Raw genomic sequence first — 22,863 nt, forward strand, 5'->3', positions numbered from 1 at the left:
AAGGGAGAGAGATGTGGATCTCCAGACAAGAGAGGCAACAGCAGGGGACCTAAAACCTGGGAGTAAGAGCCCTTGCTGGCCCAGTGAGGGGGAAGTACAGATGCAGATGCCCTGAACTGACATCTCGAATAAATGTACTTAAGTAAGAATTAATCAGTTTTATGCCCAACCCAGCCGCTCTGTAGGCCTCCTCTGGGGTACTTAGTAAGGCCTTGGCTTCCCAGCAAGGCCCCTTCTGGCAGTCCCCTCCTTTCTGTGAAAAGCAGTAGGGCTTCCAGCATCTCTGCTCTTCCTTCCCACAGGAGAAGCAGCATCTGTGCCATGCTGTGTTTCACGTCTCTTCCACTTCTCTTTCAGGAGTAATTATGCATCACTCTTCCTCCAAAGGAGCCACTGACTCCCTTGCCTGAGTTGGCTCACTTCTCTGTTTCATAGATATTTAGGTCAGAAGGGACCATTATGATCATCTAGTCTGACCTCCTGCACAATGCAGGCCACAGAATTTCACCCACCACTCCTGCAAAAAACCTTATAACTATATCTGTGCTATTGAAGTCCTCAAATCGTAGTTTAAAGACTTCAAGGAGCAGAGAATCCTCCTGCAAGTGACCTGTGCCCCATGCTACAGAGGAAGGCGAAAAACCTCCATGACCTCTTCCAATCTGCCCTGGAGGAAAATTTCTTCCCGACCCCAAATATGGCGATCAGCTAAACCCTGAGCATATGGGCAAGATTCATCAGCCAGATACCACAGAAAATTCTTTCCTGGGTAACTCAGATCCCACCCCATCTAATATCCCATCACAGACCATTGGGCCTATTTACCATGAATATTTAATTACCAAAACCGTGTTATCCGATCATACCATCTCCTCTATAAACTTATCGAGTTTAATCTTAAAGCCAGATAGATCTTTTGCCCCCACTGCTTCCCTTGGAAGGCTATTCCAAAACTTCACTCCTCTGATGGTTAGAAACCTTCGTCTAATTTCTAGTCTAAATTTCCTGGTGGCCAGTTTATATCCATTTGTTCTTGTGTCCACATTGGTACTGAGCTTAAATAATTCCTCTCCGTCTCCGGTATTTATCCCTCTGATATATTTATAGAGAGCAATGATATCTCCCCTCAACCTTCTTTTAGTTAGGCTAAACAAGCCAAGCACCTTGAGTCTCCTTTCATAAGACAAGTTTTTCATTCCTCGGATCATCCTAGTAGCCCTTCTCTGTACCTGTTCCAGTTTGAATTCATCCTTCTGAAACATGGGAGACCAGAACTGCACACAGTATTCCAGGTGAGGTCTCACCAGTGCCTTGTATAACGGTACTAAAACCTCCTTATCCCTACTGGAAATACCTCTCCTGATGCATCCCAAGACCGCATTAGCTTTTTTCACGGCCATATCACATTGGCGGCTCATAGTCATCCTATGAACAACCAATGCTCCAAGGTCCTTCTCCTCCTCCATTACTTCTAATTGATGCGTCCCCAGCTTATAACTAAAATTCTTGTTATTAATCCCTAAATGCATGACCTTACACTTACTACATTACTTACTACATTACATTACTATTACTCCAGTTTACAAGGTCATCCAAATCCTCCTGTTGGATATCCCTGTCCTTCTCTAAATTGGCAATACCTCCCAGCTTTGTATCATCCGCAAACTTTATTAGCACACTCCCACTTTTTGTGCCGAGGTCAGTAATAAAAAGATTAAATAAGATTGGTCCCAAAACCGATCCTTGAGGAACTCCACTGGTAACCTCCCTCCAGCCTGACAGTTCATCTTTCAGTAGGACCCATTGTAGTCTCCCCTTTAACCAATTCCTTATCCACCTTTCAATTTTTCTATTAATCCCCATTTTATCCAATTTAGCTAATAATTCCCCATGTGGCACGGTATCAAACGCCTTACTGAAATCTAGGTAAATTAGATCCACTGCGTTTCCTTTGTCTAAAAAATCTGTTACTTTCTCAAAGAAGGAGATCAGGTTGGTTTGGCATGATCTACCTTTTGTAAAACCATGTTGTATTTTGTCCCATTTACCATTGACTTCAATGTCCTTAACTACCTTCTCCTTCAAATTTTTTTCCAAGACCTTGCATACTACAGATGTCAAACTAACAGGCCTATAATTATCCGGATCACTTTTTTTCCCTTTCTTAAAAATAGGAACTATGTTAGCAATTCTCCAATCATACGGTACAACCCCTGAGTTTACAGATTCATTAAAAATTCTTGCTAATGGGCTTTCAATTTCATGTGCCAATTCCTTTAATATTCTTGGATGAAGATTATCCGGGCCCCCCACAATTTAGTCCCATTATGCTATTTGAGTTACGCTTCAACCTCAAATATGGTAATATCTACCTCCATATCCTCATTCCCATTTGTCATGCTACCATTATCCCTAAGATCCTCTTTAGTCTTATTAAAGACTGAGGCAAAGTATTTCTTTAGATATTGGGCCATGCCTAGATTATCCTTCACCTCCACTCCATCCTCAGTGTTTAGCGGTGCCACTTCTTCTTTCTTTGTTTTCTTCTTATTTATATGGGCATAATATCTGTCTGCCAAAGGGGAGTGGGGCTTTTTCAAGTTGTGGTGAAGATAAATTTTGAAGAGGCTACTATACAGTGACACTTAGTTAACTTGAAATATCTGTGTCAAGACTTGAATTTTTACTTCTGGAAATAATTTGTGGATGGATGCTATAATTGAGACAAACATAAGCAAAGCTGGCTGCTCTATCCTTAATGTATTGCAAACTTATACCTTAAGATTTCATAGGATGCATGCATATCACTTGCTCCTACACACACAGGCATAATCTAAATAACGATGAAATATTGGCTTTTTACTTTTTCATGACCAAATTCTCAGTGTTCCTGCATGGGTACACTGAGGCAAAGGATGAGGCCACAGCTTCCTTCTTTCATTTTATTGCCAGCTCCTGCAATCATTGGATTCTGGGACTGATTTAGTACACCCAGCAGGTTCCCAACGAGCATGGCTTATGTTGGGGCTGTATTCAGTGCCCTTCTGCATAACTCACGGTGACTGAAACCAAATGGAGATAGGGTACCAACTACACTTGTTTTTTAAAGCAACCACAACTCCTATGTCTAAATGAGTTCAGTCTATCCCGGGTAGATACGGGGTCACTTCCACTTGGCGTCAACAACAACAGCTTTGCACCTTCTCCAGTGTACCTCCCAGAAGCCTAAAGAAATACGTTTGCTCACCTGTGAAAACACTTTAATTTGGCTCTTCTTTTACCCTAGGAATATTTTTTAATTTACACCTTTTGTGTACAGCTACTGCAGGCAACGTTCACTATTACAGTTGTTGGTGAATTGCTTGCAGTAGGCTCGTGTAGACTAGAACTTTCCATTTTGGCATGTTGAACTATTAAAATTGTGTGGAGGCAGTTAATTGTTGTAGGTAGGTTTGCACTTCTATTAATAAACAGTTACACAACAAAAGCATGTCACTTTCTTCAACATTTCATTTATGTCTTTAAGGTGACCAAACTGGATCGAGATCCTGCGTCAGGCACGGCTTTACAGGAAATTAGTTTCTGGCTGAACTTGGAACGTGCCCTGTACCGCATTCAGGAGAAGCGTGAAAGCCCAGAAGTCCTCCTGACACTAGATATCTTGAAACATGGCAAACGTTTTCATGCTACTGTCAGCTTTGACACAGACACAGGTAAGAAATTACAATGTGCTGTAGCTTCATGAGCAGTTTCTGTGGAAGTTTAGCTCTTGTGATATAGTTACACAAGTTAAACATCAATATCACAATCAAAAAGCTTCACCTTGTATGAAGTGAAAACTATTGTCTTTAAACTGGCCAGATGGAATTGACACAATGAGGTCAATTAAATTTAACTCTCTTGTATTGTATTTAGGTCTAAAACAGGCACTGGAAACTGTAAATGACTACAATCCACTGATGAAAGACTTTCCTTTGAATGACTTGTTGTCTGCTACTGAACTGGACAAAATAAGACAGGCACTTGTGGCAATATTCACCCACCTGAGAAAAATCAGAAATACGAAGTACCCCATTCAAAGGGCACTGCGTCTAGTGGAAGCCATTTCAAGAGACCTGAGTTCTCAGCTACTGAAAGTATTGGGAACCAGAAAACTGATGCATGTTGCCTATGAAGAGTTTGAAAAGGTACGTCTAGGATGTCAAATATGGTAATAGCTAACGTAACACACTGAATGCAACTATGAGAGCATGTCGTTTGAGAGTCAAACAAGTTTACGTTCTTAAATTTTCAGGTTATGGTTGCATGTTTTGAAGTCTTCCAAACTTGGGATGATGAATATGAGAAATTACAAGTGTTGCTGAGAGATATTGTGAAGAGAAAGAGAGAAGAGAATCTGAAGATGGTGTGGCGTATCAATCCTGCCCACAGGAAACTGCAGGCTCGTCTTGATCAAATGAGGAAGTTCAGGCGCCAGCATGAGCAGCTGAGAGCAGTGATTGTGAGAGTCTTAAGACCTCAGGTAGTGTTCCACTCCTTTCTAATTGGGGTAACTGCCTATACATCTGGTAAAGATATAGTAGTTTCCCATCTCTTGATGAAAGCCTACAAGCCAGTCATGGTAAAATGTATTAACTCACAAAAGCAAAATTACTTGTGTTCCCCTGCAAACAGCCGACTAAAGGAACCACAGGTGCAAAACATAACCAACAGAGTTTGGGTAGAACCCTTAGAAGCTTTCTAAATCCACCATGGAAAGGAATATACAATCACTCTCATAGCTGTGAGCTCCTCTGATGGATCTGAAGCAAGTTAAACAGTTACTTCAAAGTTTTGATATCTGTGACATAGCGGTAAAGACCCATTTTCAGCTACATTAGAAATGTACCAGTACCAATTCAATCTGTAACTGATCACTTTTGTATTCATGCAAACAGCAATGTTTTTTCTCTGTATAATCTCTCTTCAAAAGGAAAAAGAATCTGGGGATTTATTTTCAGGCCTTGAGGGCATGTTTTTAAATTGTCTTTAGTTTTCCAAAAGGAGCAGTCCTATTCAATTATTCAGTGTTTATACCCTGACAATAGTGAAAGATATGTAATCATTTTTCAGTTTGCTTACAGACATTAATGAGAAGAATGGTATTACATTCTTCCACGTTTTCTTAATAATAAGGCTAAAGTGTCCATACTTAAATCCATGAATAAAAGCACTCTAATGCTGGCCTGTTTTTCCATGTGATTGGAAAAAATGGATCCTGCATGCAATAACTTGCTTTAAGTTTGGATCGCTTGATTTTGAATCTGGCAAATAACTACAGCACAAGTTTGAAGTGGAGAATCTCTCATTATTGCTAAACAGCGTGCAGCAGAAGATATACTCTCCTTGTCTCATTTGCAGATTAATACCCAACAGAAACCAAATTAGCACCCTTAGGTTCCAAAGGGTTTAGTCAACTGTAAGTACAGTGCAAAAAGTAATTGCATGTGTCTTTTTACAATGTGTACATAAAATGCTTCACTCTGAACATGTGTGTGACAAAGAAACGGTTAGATCAGTGAGTCTTTACTAAACTCTGTGACTTTATGCAGGTCACTGCTGTTGCCCAGCAGAATCAAGGAGATGTACCTGAACCCCAGGATATGAAGGTAGCAGAAGTCCTTTTTGATGCTGCGGACGCTAATGCTATTGAAGAAGTGAATCTTGCTTATGAGAATGTTAAAGAAGTAGATGGCTTAGATGTTTCCAAAGAAGGTACAGAAGCCTGGGAGGCAGCAATGAAACGGTATGATGAAAGAATTGATAGGGTTGAAACAAGAATAACTGCTCGTCTACGAGACCAGCTTGGCACAGCAAAGAATGCAAATGAAATGTTTCGGATCTTCTCCAGATTCAATGCTTTGTTTGTCAGACCTCACATTCGGGGTGCTATTCGTGAATATCAAACACAATTGATCCAGCGTGTAAAAGATGATATTGAGTCTCTTCATGACAAATTCAAGGTACAATACCCACAAAGTCAGGCTTGCAAAATGAGTCATGTTCGCGACTTGCCTCCTGTTTCTGGGTCTATAATCTGGGCCAAACAGATTGATCGACAGCTCACAGCCTACATGAAGCGTGTTGAAGATGTGCTTGGCAAAGGTTGGGAGAATCATGTGGAAGGCCAGAAGCTGAAGCAGGATGGAGACAGCTTCCGTATGAAGCTCAGCACTCAAGGAATATTTGACGATTGGGCAAGGAAGGTTCAGCAGCACAACCTTGGTGTGTGTGGCCATATCTTCACTATTGAAAGCACTCGTGTTAGAGGCCGAACTGGAAATGTCCTCAAACTAAAGGTCAACTTTCTCCCAGAAATAATTACACTCTCAAAAGAAGTCCGCAACCTTAAGTGGTTTGGATTTCGTGTTCCACTTGCAATTGTCAACAAAGCTCACCAAGCAAACCAGCTCTATCCTTTTGCTATTTCTCTGATTGAAAGTGTCCGTACATATGAACGGACCTGTGAGAAGGTGGAAGAGCGTAACACTATTTCTCTGCTGGTAGCTGGCCTAAAGAAGGAAGTGCAGGCTTTGATTGGAGAAGGTATTGCCCTGGTGTGGGAGTCATACAAACTTGACCCCTATGTACAACGCCTAGCAGAGACTGTCTTCAGCTTCCAAGAAAAGGTTTGTTCTACTGATTATGTTCTTTTTTCCAAGGGAGACTCTGCACATATCGGTGGCAGTTGAGTTTATCAGCAACAAAATATTTTAGTTTTGGATTGTATACTATTCAGGACAACAGGTGTCTTCCTCTTGGAAAATAATCTTACTGTATGCAACTATTGCTTAGATTCCACAATGTCTTATAGTATTGAAGAAGTCGCTGAATAGAAAAACAATTGACAAGATGTATGCTCTCAGATTATTACCTGGTAATGTGGCAAATGTTCTCTTTAGGGGGTGGTAGAGAAACCATATCTTATAAAAAATGCTAATTTCATGAAGTAGCTACTGAACCTTTTTAGTTAGTGATTATAACATGAACACGTGTTGTATTAATGCTTTATATTCTAGTATAGCATCAGCTACCTTTTTAAAAACCTGAATGCATGTTTCTCAGTATCTCCCTTTTAGATTAAGGGAATTAGCCAAATTTTTGTGCTAATTTAGTCAAATTCTGACTTCTCCATTATCAGGCAAGTTCCCAGAGTCTTCAGTAAGTTTCAGTGAATGAAAATGTAATGACTCTCTCCCCTCTCCCCCTTTGCAAGAATGGATGTAGCTCTTTTTGTGAGAGAGGGATGTTTTATCACTTCCCTCAACATGGCAGACTGCTATCAGCAAAGTACTAAAATTAAATGTTCCCTTAGGTGGATGATCTGCTCATTATTGAAGAAAAAATAGACCTGGAAGTTCGATCCTTGGAAACCTGCATGTATGATCATAAGACTTTTTCAGAAATCTTGAACAGAGTTCAAAAAGCTGTGGATGACTTGAATCTTCATTCATATTCCAATCTGCCTATCTGGGTCAATAAGTTGGATATGGAGGTAGGTCTTTCACTCAAAGTGAACGTAGCCTTCAAAGGTGTTAGGTGGCAGAGTAATTTGTCACTAACAACGTGGTCTACCACTTTCAAGTGACCTAGAGTGAGAATTTCCAATCTATTTGCCAGTTGCTTGAATATCTCTACCAAATGCCATTTAGGACATCTGGCAGGCTCTTAGGCAGACAGATAAAAGTGCTTTGCTCCCAATGACTGGAATTAATGGATTCCAGGGGAGACTTGCTAACCTTTTAGCTGACAGGATAATAGCTAAAGGCTTAATAGATGGTTGAATATGCGTTGACCTGAATTTAATGGGTTAGTTTAATGGCTCGCCACTGATCGCATCCGACCAGAATATTTATAGATTCTTCTCCAATTCAGACTACAGAGTTCAAGAACTCAATGAGCTCTATAACAGGAGAGGATTCTCGGGGTGCTTGACAAGAAATAGTACACTGAGGACAATACCAAATTGATAAAACCTTTCTTGAAATGCAATGAAACTTATAACTGCAAAACAGTAAAAGAATTCCAAAACTCCTGGTGGTAACATTTCTGTTATAAGTACCTTAACCTAACATACTCTCACTCCTCCTTGAGGACACAGTAATAGGAGGTGAAGGACCATCCTCACTCCCTGGCATGTCCGATTACGCGATGGTGCTGGCTTCCCCCATGGTTAGGAATGCTGAGTAGTTATACTATACTGCACAAGCTGACCTGATAACGTGATCGTCTATATAGTATAGGAGAACTGAATGAAATGAATGAATCAAAGGAAGAGTTTTAGAATAGAGTCGACCAGTGATGAGCTGCCAAAATCTTAACAACCGGTTCCCTATAAAAAGTTCTGATTTAAGGGATGTGCCCCAGTATGTATTTTTTGTACCAACAGGGTTATCATACGTCCGTATTTTCCCAGCTGGCGATTTAAGAACCAAAAAGCCTGACCTGCCTGGGAAAATACGGATGTATGTTAACCCTGCCTAAATTTCTTGTTTAAAAAGATGGCCTGAACTAGAAATGAGCTCCGTTTCACATGTGTGGGTCCCCATCACTCCCTGGGGGTGTGCTAGGGTGACCAGATGTCCCTATTTTATAGGGACAGTCCCGATTTTGGGGTCTTTTTCTTATATAGGCTCCTATTACCCCCCCCACCCCCTATCCTGATTTTTCACACTTGCTGTCTGGTCACCCTAGGGTGTGCACATGTGTGGGTCCCAGCTGCTCCATGCCCCCCTCGCTGAAGCAGGTGTGCAGGGTTACTGCCCTGGGAACTGCAGGGCACCAGTGGACATGGGGCCAGCTGCAGACAGGGGCGTGGGGCATGGCTAGCTGGAGGCAGGGGGTACTGGGCTGGCTGCGCGCAGGGCAGGGGTTGACTGCAGGTAGGGGCTGGCTGCGGGCAGGGCAGGGGGTGCGGCAGGGGCTGGCTGCGGGCAGGAGGTGCGGGGGTGGCTGGAGACAGGGGCTGGCTGTGGGCAGGGTGGTGGGTACTCACGGGGAGAGCGGCTCGGAGCAGCCCGAGCAGCAGGACGCGGCCCGCCAGGCAGCTGCGGGAGCCCCAGGGCCAGGGGTTGGGGGAGCAGCAGCAGCAACAGGGCTCATGCCCAGGGCCAGGCGGCAGCCCACGTGGCTCCTGCAGCACAGCGCCCCCAGCGGCCGGAGAAGGAATTACATCACTTCCCGGCCGGAGCCCATCAAAGCCTCAGCACCGCTCGCAGGGAAGCAGGTTAACAACCAATTCTAAAACAGCTTGAAAATTTAACAATCGGTTCATGTGAACCGGCTCCAGCTCACCACTGGAGTCGAATCCCAAAGAGCTCTTTTACAAGGTATTTTACAGGATCCTAACCTATGTAATTTAGGCCCAACCTACTATACCCAAAACTTATTTCCGAACCCTAAGAATTTTATGGGTACCCTTCTCCTATAGGTTGGTGGATTATGACACTTATTTTCTAAATATATTAAGGATTATCTCATTCCCAGTACTGCCAGCCTAGGCTCTCTTGATGACCTCCAAGTTGTGTACGCTTCAGTTACCAACCAGTTGTAGAAGCCGGATAAATCTGTGATGTGATGTGGATAGTTCCTCCCTTTGGTTCCCCAAAGTTCAGGGACCATTCTTATCTTTGCCAAAGGTTGCCAACTTCTATGCTGACATATTTATACCTGATTATACTTTTTGCTATGTAGCAGATCTTACCGGATCTTACAGACCGGTAGGCTTCTTGCATTTCAGCAAAACTTATTATTAGGAAACACATGCCTCAACATATCCTAAATTCCAAGGAATTAATACTGATAAAATAAAATGGATTAATTTCAGAAAAAGAAACCTATTAATTGATACTGCCGGCTGGATTAATAAAATATAATAGCTAGCAAAACAATCCTGTATGCTACATATGGCAGGATAAGGACAGGTTCTCCAATGTGCGTGAACATCAACACCTTAATACGGACAATAATAATCCTAATGCTAAAGTGAAGTCTCTTACTTAGGATAACATGGCAGTAAATCTGACATTTAGATCCCCTCCTAAAACATGGATTTTTTTAAATACTCTAAACAGTAATCTAGCATGTTGACTTAAACTTCCTTTGCTTTAAAAGTGTTCGTTTAATTTTAAAAAAAACCCACTCCTGTTCTAAAGTGTAAGGCTGAATTTCCATCCTTTAAGAGTCCTGCTGTATCTGAAAGTTTCAGGGATTTCTTGACAATGCGGGAATCTTTTGGAGAGAACACATGATATAAGCGTCTTTGTATTTGTTTTCAATATGGTTTCTTCCTCCCTTAGATTGAACGAATACTAGGAGTTCGTCTACAGGCTGGGCTGAGAACTTGGACCCAAGTTCTTCTTGGACAAGCTGATGATAAAGCAGAAGTTGACATGGATACAGATGCACCTCAAGTCAGTCACAAGCCTGGTGGGGAGCCAAAGATCAAAGTAAGTTACATTTGACTGTTACTCATTATGCTTTTTGCTAAAATAAGACCATCCAGAACCTTGAGTAAAAATAAAAATACTCTGATAGTACATATTGCTATATAATGTAAGTTCTTCAAGTCATGGTCCTGATTTGTATTCCTCTGGGGGTTTTATGCACGCGCCATGCGTGAGAAGCTGGAGATTTTGAAAGTAGTAGTGTCTCTTGGTCCACACATACGCCCTTGCTTCGCTGAAGTCAAGGGAACCTTTGGTAGCGAGGCAGTCCCCCTTTCTACATTAGACTTTCGTCCTTCAGGCCATGTTCCCGCCCATTTCCCTATGGCTCCTGCGGATCCCCCAGTTTTGAGGGCACCAGCATTCAAACTGGGCTTTGATTTTTTGGCATTGGAGGACTTGGATGGAGTACAGGATCTGTCCTCCCATAACCAATATGACTACCCTAAGATTCCGCAGACTCAATGGCAGTACTCTCCCTTTCCCCAGCAACGGAACCGTTGGTACCCTGCTCTTTGGGGCCCTCCACAGCAACGGATCTGCCTGGTCGGCCATCCTGGGCATTGTGGTGTCAGTATCTGCCTTTGTAACCTTCCCACTACGCTCGAGAGGAGTTCCACCACCTCGCATCTTTGACAGTTTCAACAATTTCCATCCCACCACCAACCTCAGCTTGGTCCAGTCCACACAAGAAATCCACTTCCTGGACACTACAGTGCTAATAAACAATGGTCACATAAACACCACCCTATACCGGAAACCTACTGACCGCTATTCCTACCTGCATGCCTCCAGCTTTCACCCTGACCACACCACACGATCCATCGTCTACAGCCAAGCTCTGCGATACAACCGCATTTGCTCCAACCCTCAGACAGAGACAAACACCTACAAGATCTCTGTCAAGCTTTCTTACAACTACAATACCCACCTGCAGAAGTAAAGAAACAGATTGATAGAGCCAGAAGAGTTCCCAGAAGTTACGTACTACAGGACAGGCCTAACAAAGAAAATAACAGAACGCCACTAGCCGTCACCTTCAGCCCCCAACTAAAACCCCTCCAACGCATTATTAAGGATCTACAACCTATCCTAAAGGATGACCCAACACTCTCACAAATCTTGGGAGACAGGCCAGTCCTTGCCTACAGACAGCCCCGCAACCTGAAGCAAATACTCACCAACAACCACATACCACACAACAGAACCACTAACCCAGGAACTTATCCTTGCAACAAAGCCCGTTGCCAATTGTGCCCACATATCTATTCAGGGGACACCATCACAGGGCCTAATAACATCAGCCACACTATCAGAGGCTCGTTCACCTGCACATCCACCAATGTGATATATGCCATCATGTGCCAGCAATGCCCCTCTGCCATATACATTGGTCAAACTGGACAGTCTCTACGTAAAAGAATAAATGGACACAAATCAGATGTCAAGAATTATAACATTCATAAACCAGTCGGAGAACACTTTAATCTCTCTGGTCACGCAATCACAGACATGAAGGTCGCTATCTTAAAACAAAACTCCAGACTCCAGCGAGAAACTGCTGAATTGGAACTCATTTGCAAATTGGATACTATTAATTTAGGCTTAAATAGAGACTGGGAGTGGCTAAGTCATTATGCAAGGTAGCCTGTTTCCTCTTGTTTTTTCCTACCCCCCCCCCCCAGATGTTCTGGTTTAACTTGGATTTAAACTTGAAGAGTGGTCAGTTTGGATGAGCTATTACCAGCAGGAGAGTGAGTTTGTGTGTGTATGGGGGTGGGGGGGATGTGAGAAAACCTGGATTTGTGCAGGAAATAGCCCAACTTGATTGTCATGCACATTGTGTAAAGAGTTGTCACTTTGGATGGGCTATCACCAGCAGGAGAGTGAATTTGTGTGGGGGGGTGGAGGGTGAGAAAACCTGGATTTGTGCTGGAAATGGCCCACCTGATGATCACTTTCGATAAGCTATTACCAGCAGGACAGTGGGGTGGGAGGAGGTATTGTTTCATATTCTCTGTGTATATATAAAGCCTGCTGCAGTTTCCACGATATGCATCTGAGGAAGTGAGCTGTAGCTCACGAAAGCTTATGCTCTAATAAATTGGTTAGTCTCTAAGGTGCCACAAGTACTCCTTTTCTTTTTGCGAATACAGACTAACACGGCTGTTACTCTGAAACCGGTTATAGAGTAGGTATTCTGAACTAGTGTTGGAAGATGCTCCTCTTAGTCCAACTCTGACAGTACTGCTGGAACCAGAGCAGTTCCCTTTGTCATCTCCAGATGCTGTAGTGTCTTCATCTCCCTCTTTGTGCCCAGATGACTACCATCAGTTCCAAGAACTGTTCCATTGTGTGGCTAATACCCTCCACTTTCCACTGTACAGAACAAACAGCACCAGCTGTCTGATATCCTACACGCCTTGTTACTTGGTAGAGCCATTCTGGCTATCAGTGATGCTGTTCTTCTTCAACTGGCCTGGACTGTCTGGCCTCCAGCCACCTGCACACCTACCCCCAAGGGTATTGTCAGAGAAGAGGTACTGTGTACCTGCAAAGGGGTCTGATTTTTCTGTTCTCTCATTCCCACCCCCCCCCATCCAATTTCCTCATCTTACAGGCAGTGACAGAGCGGGCCCGGCAGCACTGCTGGCGCTCTCCCCCAGCAGATAATGAGGGCAAGCGACTGGACATTTTGTGTCAGAAGGTATTCTTTTCTGCCAGCCTCCAATTTCACATCTCCAATTACTTGGCTCTGTTCGCTAAATACGACTTTCTTATCTACGGCAAGTAGGTAGGACTTCTCAGACAAACTTCCCCAGCAGGATCAAGCCTGCTTCAAGGCTATCCTACAGGAGGGGAAACTAGTTGAAGGACAATGCTCCAGGCCGCTGCGGATGTGGCAGACAGTACTTCGCTCAGTATGGCTTCAGGGATCTTCAGGTGAAGGGAGTCATGGTTGCATTCATCAGGTTTCCCAAGGGAAGTAAAGAACACCATAGAGGACTTCCCTTTCAGTGGGTCTCATTTCTTGAGTCAGAAGACAGATGATTCCCTCCACTCCCTCAAAGAGCTGCTCTGCGATCACTGGGTATCTATGCACCAGCAACCAAGTGCAAGTCTTACTCTGCCTAGAAGGGGACTCTCTCTCCTGCAAAGGGGAGTGATAGAACCTGTTCCTATGACCTATCAGGGTGCAGGGTTCTAGTCCACCTATTTTCTAGTCCCCAAGAGGGGCATGTGGAGGCGAATCTTAGACCTCAATCATCTCAACCACTTCATATGCAAGCCAAAGTTTCATATGGCCACCCTAGCAACCATCGTTCCTTTGTTAGAAAGAGGCATGTGGTTTACAGCTCTCGATATGCAGGATGCTTGCTTCCACATGGATATCCATCCTACCCACAGACTTTTCCTGAGATTCAAGGTTCTACATTTTGGACTCACCACTGCTTGACAAGTCTTCACCAAAGTTTTCTCGGGAGCGGTGGACCGCTACCAAGGGGTCCTTATATTCCCTTGATTATTTGATTGTGCTGCTAGCAGCCAAAGGGGAGGGGCATTCCTTGACCTCCATGCTGTTTACACTCCACTCCTCCCTGGTGGTGAGTGTAAACATCAGAAAATCAGTTGGATCCCACACAGTTCCTAGAATTCATTGGGGCCTGTATCAATGCAATATTAGCACATGCCCACCTCCCAGAGCCCTACAAGAGCTGATTTCCACTGCAATTTCCAGTCCTTCTGTTCTGGCCAGGGTTATTTGTACATACATTACTGCCTTAGCTTGTCTCCACTTTCATTGTCTACAGCTGTGCCTCCAGAGGATCTATTTTCCCATGAACTACATCACGGACTTTCTACTGACAGTTCCCCAAGAGCTTCTCTCCTCCCTCTAGTGGTGGACTGATCCAGGTCAGGTCTGAACCGGAACATCATTCCTTCCGTCCTCCAAGCATGACAATGATCATAGATGTGTTACTTGTCGGATGGGGTGCCCACATGGGCGAGCACATGACACAGGAGTCTTGGACTGCTCAGGAATCCTGGATGCCCATCAATGTCCTAGAACTTTGGCGATGCAGAGAGCATGTCACACATTTCTCACATTTAATTCATTCCTGTCATGTTCTCCTCATGTCAGACAACACTATCCCTGTTTACTAAATCAACAAACAAGGGGGCATGAGGTCACCTATGTTTTGTACGGAGGCAGTTCATCTTTGGGATTGGTGCGTTGCTCACAAGATCCTGTTGTCAGTAGCATACCTTCCTGGAACTCAAGTTAAGTGCCAACTCTCTCAGCAGGAAATTCACGATGGATCATGAATGGGAGCGCCACAACACCGTGGTCACCAACATTTTTAACCGCTGTGGGATTCTGACCAGGGACCTCTTCATCTCCCACACCAACAGCAAATGCACCTAATATTCCTATGGGAGACTGGGGGCGCTCAGTGACCTTTCCCAAGGTGATGCCCTGGTCCTGTGCAGGTCGGACCAGATCAATTATGCCTTTCCTCTCTAGAGCTTCTGCCACATGTCCTACACAAGAACTAATGGGAGAGAATGACGGTCACTCTGATTACCCTGTTGTGGCCTTGCCAGTTCTGGTTTCCTTTCTTCTCTACATGTCAGCATATCCCCCTGCTTCAGTGGCCAGCTTTTCCAGAACTCCTCAAACGACACTGCTGCAGGACCCAGCATCCCAATCCAGAGACTCTTCACATCCAAGCTTGTTTTTTGGATGGGTATCTTCACTAGAGCAGGAATGTTCATCAGCAGTACAAGATATCCTCTTGAATAGCAGAGAAGAGTCCACAATGCAGTCCTATAGGGACAAGTGGAAGTGTTTCACCTCATGGACCCAACAAGAGGGGTCTTGCTCCTGAAAATGTGGACATCTGTCTTCTTTTGGACTATCTTCTCTCCCTGAAGACATCAGGCCTCACGCTCAGTTCCATCAAGGTGCACGTAACCACTGTCCGTGCCTTTCACCCTCCTGTGGAGGGGCATTCTCTTTACTCACCCTTGACTACCAGATTTTGGAAGGACCTCCAATGGACTTATTCTCCCCTTCAGTCCATTGCTTCCCCAATGGGACCTCAACCTTGTCCTCACAATGTTAACGAAATTGCCCTTTGAACCTCTGGCCACCACCTCCCTCTCTCTCCTCTCCATGAAGGTCACTTTCCTGGTAGCTGTTACTTCTGGGTTGGAGAAGTGAGGGTCATGGTGACGGACGCCTCCCCCTTTACTATGTTCTATAAGGACAGTGTTTCCCTATGCTTGCACCCCAAGTTTCTGACAAAGATTGTATCCCATTTTCATCTCAACCAACCCATACACTTACCTGCTTTCTTTCTGAAACCTCATGCCTCCGTGGGGGAACTGTGCTGTCACTCCCTTAACATCTGCTGCGCCCTGGCTTTCTGCCTTCAGAGGATGAGATGATTCAGGAAGTCTCCCTAGACATTTTATCACGATAGCAGAAAGAATTAAAGGGCAAGTGATCTCCATTCAGCAGATTTCTAAGTCGGTTTTGGGGTGCTTTACACTATCAGTTATTGGGATTGTCCCCACCCCACTCCACTCCATGAGCGTGCAAGCATCGACTACAACTGCGCTTCACAATGTACCAGTTGCGGACATATGTAGGACGGTCAAGTGGACTTCGGTATGTACCTTCTTTTCCCATTATGCCTTGGCGCAAGACTCTGCTATGGATGCCTTGCTTGGCACGGCAGTGCTCTCCACTCCATGGTTCCATCATCTTCCTCGCACCCTGCTTGTTGTTAACCCTCAGTGGAATACAATAGGGACTATCACTCAAAGAAGAAGAGGTTGCAGCCTTTGTCTAAAATGTATTTTGTGTTTATCTTTAGCTGGCCCAGCAGGTTCTTGTTTAGCAAAATTGAAACTTCATGTGGTGTCTTTCTATGCCTGTAGAATGTTGTACATGAACTGAGGATAACCAACCAGGTGATCTATTTGAATCCACCAATTGAAGAATGCAGATATAAGCTCTATCAAGAAATGTTTTCCTGGAAAATGGTAATACTATCGCTACCCAGAATTCAAAGTCAAAGATACCAGGTAAGCATAATAAATGTATTTATAAATCTAATAAGATGGCTCTACCTAGATCTGTTGCATTGCAGTTGTATACACATAATGTAATCTTTAATGGTTATGAAGGAGCAAATTTTTGAAAATGAGAACTGGCCATGTATTGTGAATTTGGTATATTCAACTTGTATTTAATTGTGGGTCTTGTCAGGTGGGTGTACACTATGAGTTGTCTGAGGAAGAGAAGTTCTATCGGAACGCCTTAACACGGATGCCTGACGGTCCTGTAGCGCTGGAGGAGTCTTATTCGGCAATTATGGGCATTGTGACAGAGGTTGAACAGTATGTTAAGGTAGGATATGAATTCTGATTTTCAGTTTGCAATTGTAGAATAACGCATTTGTTGGATTTAGAAGAGCTCTTCCATATCTTTAATCAAAGGTAACTCCCATCAATGTTACCTGTTTACTATAATCCCCATTAATTCAGTTATGTAAATAAGGAAAGTATCTACATTCTGAGAATTCACTGTTACATGGAGTTTTTTTTTTAACGTACTTATTAATAGGTATGGCTGCAGTACCAGTGCTTATGGGATATGCAAGCTGAAAACATATACAACCGTCTTGGAGAAGATTTAAATAAGTGGCAAGCCCTCTTAGTTCAGATAAGGAAGGCTAGAGAAACCTTTGACAATGCAGAAACCAGGAAGGAATTTGGACCTGTTATCATAGACTATGGGAAGGTAAGAACTTGAAACTTTCATGCATCTTGTAAAAGTAACCTGCAGAAATAAACTTCAGAATGGGCTTATAGAGAATAAAACGAGACTTCATAACTAATAGTAATACTTGGTAAACTTTCTTGATTGCAGGTACAATCTAAGGTGAACTTGAAATATGACTCTTGGCATAAGGAAGTACTCAGTAAATTTGGCCAAATGCTAGGTCAGAACATGACAGAGTTCCATTCACAAATTTCTAAGGTAAGAATAGTCCAAACAATGATTCCTTATTACAAAATCAACTTACTACATCCACCTTTAAAATATTGGTTTTTTTCCCTCTAACAGTCCCGTCAAGAGTTGGAGCAGCATTCAGTGGACACTGCTAGCACATCAGATGCAGTGACCTTCATCACATATGTACAATCCCTGAAACGTAAAATCAAGCAGTTTGAGAAACAAGTTGAGGTAAGTTGTCACTTTCTTACTAACATCTTGTTTCTGGAAATCCGTAAAAGCTTTTCTACAGGGAGGGGACAATTGATCATGACCAGTCTAAGCCTGCTAAGAGAAACCCTGCCTCTAATTTCCTGTCCTAGTAACTCTTCTAGATAAACACTTTCAAACCACGATTCTATAGTGAGCCTTACTGAGTTACTTTATACTTCTGAGGGTTCTTTAGGCTGATTTATTGCTGATTTCTCTTTAGACTTCTGGCTATCTGAATTTCGAATTGAACTTTAGAAATTCAAGTAGGTTACCTTCTAACAATGTTTGTGTGGACTGTAGCTTTACCGCAATGGTCAGCGCTTGCTGGAGAAACAGAGGTTCCAGTTCCCTTCCTCCTGGTTATACAGTGACAACATTGAAGGAGAGTGGGGTGCTTTCAATGACATAATGCGTCGCAAAGATTCTGCCATTCAGCAACAAGTAGCAAACTTGCAAATGAAAATAGTTCAAGAGGATCGAGCAGTGGAGAGCCGTACAACTGACCTGCTGACTGACTGGGAGAAAACAAAGCCTGTGACAGTGAGTTTTTTCAGGTCTCTTTGCTGAACTCACGATAGAAAGTTTGCATTCTGTAACAAACAAACAGGTTGTTCAGTAAACCCTGAAATAGACAGGGGGGCATAGTTGTTACCTTTACAGATTTTGATGCAGAAATATGAATCCTCTTTAGGGGGTTTCCTAGTGACTTGGCAGAAAGTGTAGCTTGCTTTTGCTCTTGGTTTAAAATTCCAGCACTTTCCCTGACTTGCATTTTAAAATGGAAACACCTCTATTGTAACTTGATTTTTACAAATTTAACAAGCAATAAGGAGTGTGCATTTTATAGAGCATTTGGTAAGAGGAAGAATCTTGTTGAGCCTGTGTCCTAAAGTAAAAGTTACTAGTGTCTGCTAAAACATCTCTCTTGCCAAGATGATTCTTTAGATGCTTACCCAGGCAAGGGATCAGTAACTCGTATACCCAGAGTTAAAGGTCTGCCAAGGAAACTGTAAATTCCTTAAAGCAGAAGAGATAGCTTAGTGTCTGATGCTAATCAGAAGTAGTTTCTGCACAGATTTGAAGTGCTAAACCCTAACTCTTAACATCTGTGCCATGTTGTCCTTCATGTGGTTCTTTCTAGGGAAACTTGCGTCCTGAGGAGGCTCTTCAAGCACTTACCATTTACGAAGGGAAATTTGGTAGGTTGAAAGATGATCGTGAGAAATGTGCAAAGGCCAAAGAAGCTCTTGAGCTAACAGATACAGGACTACTCAGTGGCAGTGAAGAACGTGTGCAGGTACAGACTGTTTTTTAAAAATCCATGAATTTGGTGCTTGTAAATGGTTCTGGACAGATGGCTTCCTGTAGGCAGAAGTCCTTCAATTCATTCATAGAGAAGGCATAGCAGTCAGTGGTTCTCCCTTCATGCTGCCCTATCACTGTGCCCTAACCTTAACTGGGTTGGTCCAGCCTTAGGAGTGAGTAACTCAGTCTCAATACCCATTCAGCCCTTGGCTTTTCCACTAAGACTGCAACCACAGATGTTTGAGGGCAGCTTTATAAGATGTAGAAATCTGGCCATTAAACTAAGGGCTTGTCTACGTGACAAGTAGCTTCTAAGTCAGCAGTTCTCAAACTTCAGCAACCCGAGAACCCCCATTTTGATTGAAAAAAATTTCAGGGACCCGCAACCCCCCGGCTCAGCCCCAGGCCCTGCCCCCACTCCAACCCTGCCCCCTCCATTCCCCCTTCCCTCTGTCACTCGTTCTCTCCCACCCTCACTCACTTTCACCAGGCTGGGGCAGAGGGTTGGGATGCAGGGGGGGTGCAGGCTCTGGGAGGGAGTTTGGGTGCGGGAGGGGGTACAGGATGTGGGCTCTGGGATGGGGTATGGGTGCAGGTTCTGGGCTGTGGCAGGAGGTTGGGGTGCAGGAGGGGCTGAGGGGTGCGGGTTCCAGCCGGGTGGAGCTTACCTTGGGCAGCTTCCAAAAGTGACCAGCATATCTCTCTGGCAGCGGCTCCTAGGAGGGAGGGCTAGGTGGGTCTTTGTGCGCTGCCTCTGCCTGCAGGCACTGCCCCCGCAGCTCCTATTGGCCATAGTTCCTGGCCAATGGGAGCTGCAGAGTCGGTGCTCAGGGCCGACGCAACATGCGGAGACCCCCTGTTCCTCTTCTACTCCCACCCCCACCCCCAGGCCACAGGGAGTGGCACGGAGCCAGGGGAGAAAGAAAGTCTGCCTTAGCCCCCCTGTGCCACTGGACTTTTAGTGCCTAAAATCTCCCAAGTTTAGCTTCAGTAGCTTCCAGGAGATAGCACTGGTCCCCAGCGTGCAGGTGCTGGGAGGAATGGGGAGAATTGAGTTGATCAGCGGGGCCCGTGGACCCTTGGGGATCCACAGGGGTCCATGGTCCCCAGTTTGAGAAATGCTGTTCTAAGTCATATTATGCTAAGCCACACTCTAGGACTTTCACTGAACTGTAGCAGCATCCACATGAGATGTTACTGCAAGGCAAGTTTGATATACTGTAGGCGTTCACTCTTGTGTGCTGTGCAGTAACTTGCTATGTAGACAAGTCCTAACTTAAGCTGCTGAGGAGCCAACATATAGTAACTCCTTTTGGGCCACCAGAGATGTGCTAGGCAAGCTAGGGTCAAGTCTCTGTCCAATTACCTGTACCCTGACCAAGTTTCTATCCCAATGATTTGTTTAAGAAGTTCTGTCGAACTTAGGACAGATATTTACCATCTTTTTCTATATAACTGACCAAAGTTTGATGTATCCCTTGTACTGTAGGTAGCTTTAGAAGAGTTACAAGACCTCAAAGGAGTTTGGTCTGAGCTTTCCAAGGTCTGGGACCAGATTGATCAGATGAAGGAACAGCCATGGGTTTCAGTACAGCCTCGCAAGGTACCTTTTTTATTCAGTATATAGAAAGCATAACTACAACTATACTATTCGCCTTTTGGCCTTCGAGATAAAAATACATTTAAATTCTCTAACAACTTGAAAATGAGCCAGAATATATGGCATGGGGCTTATGTACCTGGGTCTTTTTGGCATATGAAAAATAGAATTCATAACTGAGAATGCAGCCTCTATCTTAATCTAACTTGCAGCACTGAACGGCAGAAATAACTTTTCCTCTTAACTGAAGCTTCAACAGGGTAAGGCTTACAAAACAAAATTTGAAAAATTGTCAGGATTGCAGAAACTACACAACCTTAAATATATTTAATTATAGGCTACGTCTTCAGAGGACAAGAATTGATGCTCTATCTGTTTCCTGAAATTAAGTTGATCTAAATTAGCACTTTTCTCAAACACTTGTCCAGCTTCACTGATGAAAAGCTATTGCCCAGCTGATGCTTTTTGGATACATAAACCTGAAACGAGGCTTCTACCTCTTATCTGCAAGGAAGAATGTCACAATTTCATGACCACTGTGATCTAGTATAAAATTACTTCATGTTGTGCTACTCCAATGATCAAGGGATAGAGAAAACTAGTATTGCGCCAACAGTCGTGAATTAATCTTAAAGCAGTACTGTTGACTCCACATAATCTGCTGAGGTGGAATATATCAACAAATGCATGGAGAATCTGTTGGAATGATGAGGTTTTGAGGGACAATTGAATGTTTTCATACATCTAGTATATGGTTTGCCTGCCTTGTATGCAGCTATATTTAGTGTTAGCAAAATTAAATATATGCAGCATAGCAAAGTATGATCAATATTATGTAAGGGTGATTCTCCCATTCTTAAAGAACAGTTGAATAAAAGTGTTAAGATGATAAACTGTAAGTAAAACGGATAACTGTTGTAATATCCAGTTTACTAGAGTGATTGTGTTTATCATAATGTTGCTGGTAGATGAATTCTTTCAAGGCTTCTGTATTTTATTGACAGCTTCGACAAAATTTGGACGGCTTACTGAACCAGTTGAAAAACTTCCCTGCTCGTTTGCGGCAGTATGCCTCCTATGAATATGTTCAGAGACTTCTGAAGGGTTACATGAAGGTAAGCTGTACATAATTTTTTAATTAGTTATCAAGGGTAAGTGCATCCATTAACTTAATATGTGCTGTCTCGCGTTCTAGATAAACATGCTGGTGATTGAACTGAAATCTGAGGCTCTTAAAGATCGTCACTGGAAGCAGCTGATGAAGAGGCTTCACGTTAACTGGGTTGTCTCTGAACTAACCCTGGGACAGATCTGGGATGTTGACTTGCAGAAGAATGAAGCAATTGTCAAAGATGTACTTCTTGTGGCTCAGGGAGAGATGGCTTTGGAAGAGTTCTTGAAACAGGCTAGTATCTATCATTACATATACTAGACCTGTTGTGCAGGAGAGGTTTTAGAGGTGTAAGTTAATTTGCTGACAGCTATGTAACATATTGGATTTTAGATACCCAGGATGGTGAGAGTGAAATGTTTAGATCTTCACCATCTATTGTTAGTTCTCAATAACTGAATACATTTTTAAACACACAAACTGACACAACATGAAACCCCATAGGTTTAGGGGTTTTATTAAAAGCTTCGGAAGTTTACTGAAGGTACTGTAACTTAAACTTAAAGATAAGTCAAGTAAAATATATAGCTAGTACTAACATTACTATTATAAAACTTCTAAGTAGAAGACTGGAAACTTCCTTCTGTAATTTCGTTTTGAGTTGCAATACCTTTAACTCTGACCCACAAGACATAATTATGAAATCTCCCACCATATGATTCACAGCAATCCAAGGCCTGCAGATTCATGTGCTCTGTAAAAAGATAAGAATCAAGCTCATGTAACTACATTTCTACACTACAGAATGAAATAAACGTAATAGAATTAAAATTACTATCGGGAGTTCATAATCTGACTACTTTTTTTCTTGAAGATAAGAGAAGTGTGGAACACTTATGAACTGGATTTGGTTAACTATCAGAACAAATGTCGTTTGATTCGTGGTTGGGATGATCTCTTCAACAAGGTCAAGGAGCACATTAACAGTGTGTCTGCCATGAAGTTATCACCGTACTACAAGGTATAATGTAAAATTACTTTATTTTTCTTTTCAATTATCTTTGGCTCCCTCCTTGTTTTC

General features: G+C 43.2%; 1 protein-coding gene across 1 annotated transcript in view; it reads left to right on the forward strand.

Annotated features, from left to right (window-relative positions):
* Positions 1-22,863, forward strand: part of LOC140913377 (cytoplasmic dynein 1 heavy chain 1) — a 100,879-nt gene that overhangs the window by 12,662 nt on the left and 65,354 nt on the right. Inside the window, exons 5-21 of the mRNA XM_073349669.2 lie at positions 3,527-3,713; positions 3,916-4,187; positions 4,295-4,522; positions 5,592-6,668; positions 7,355-7,534; positions 10,338-10,487; positions 16,434-16,580; positions 16,765-16,905; positions 17,122-17,298; positions 17,428-17,538; positions 17,626-17,745; positions 18,067-18,306; positions 18,908-19,063; positions 20,561-20,674; positions 21,676-21,786; positions 21,867-22,076; positions 22,657-22,803. Of these exons, the coding sequence (XP_073205770.2) occupies positions 3,527-3,713; positions 3,916-4,187; positions 4,295-4,522; positions 5,592-6,668; positions 7,355-7,534; positions 10,338-10,487; positions 16,434-16,580; positions 16,765-16,905; positions 17,122-17,298; positions 17,428-17,538; positions 17,626-17,745; positions 18,067-18,306; positions 18,908-19,063; positions 20,561-20,674; positions 21,676-21,786; positions 21,867-22,076; positions 22,657-22,803 (3,768 nt within the window). The remainder of the gene's footprint in view (positions 1-3,526; positions 3,714-3,915; positions 4,188-4,294; positions 4,523-5,591; positions 6,669-7,354; positions 7,535-10,337; positions 10,488-16,433; positions 16,581-16,764; positions 16,906-17,121; positions 17,299-17,427; positions 17,539-17,625; positions 17,746-18,066; positions 18,307-18,907; positions 19,064-20,560; positions 20,675-21,675; positions 21,787-21,866; positions 22,077-22,656; positions 22,804-22,863) is intronic.

Source organism: Lepidochelys kempii, chromosome 6 (genome assembly GCF_965140285.1).
Source record: "Lepidochelys kempii isolate rLepKem1 chromosome 6, rLepKem1.hap1, whole genome shotgun sequence".
NCBI lineage: Eukaryota > Metazoa > Chordata > Testudines > Cheloniidae > Lepidochelys > Lepidochelys kempii.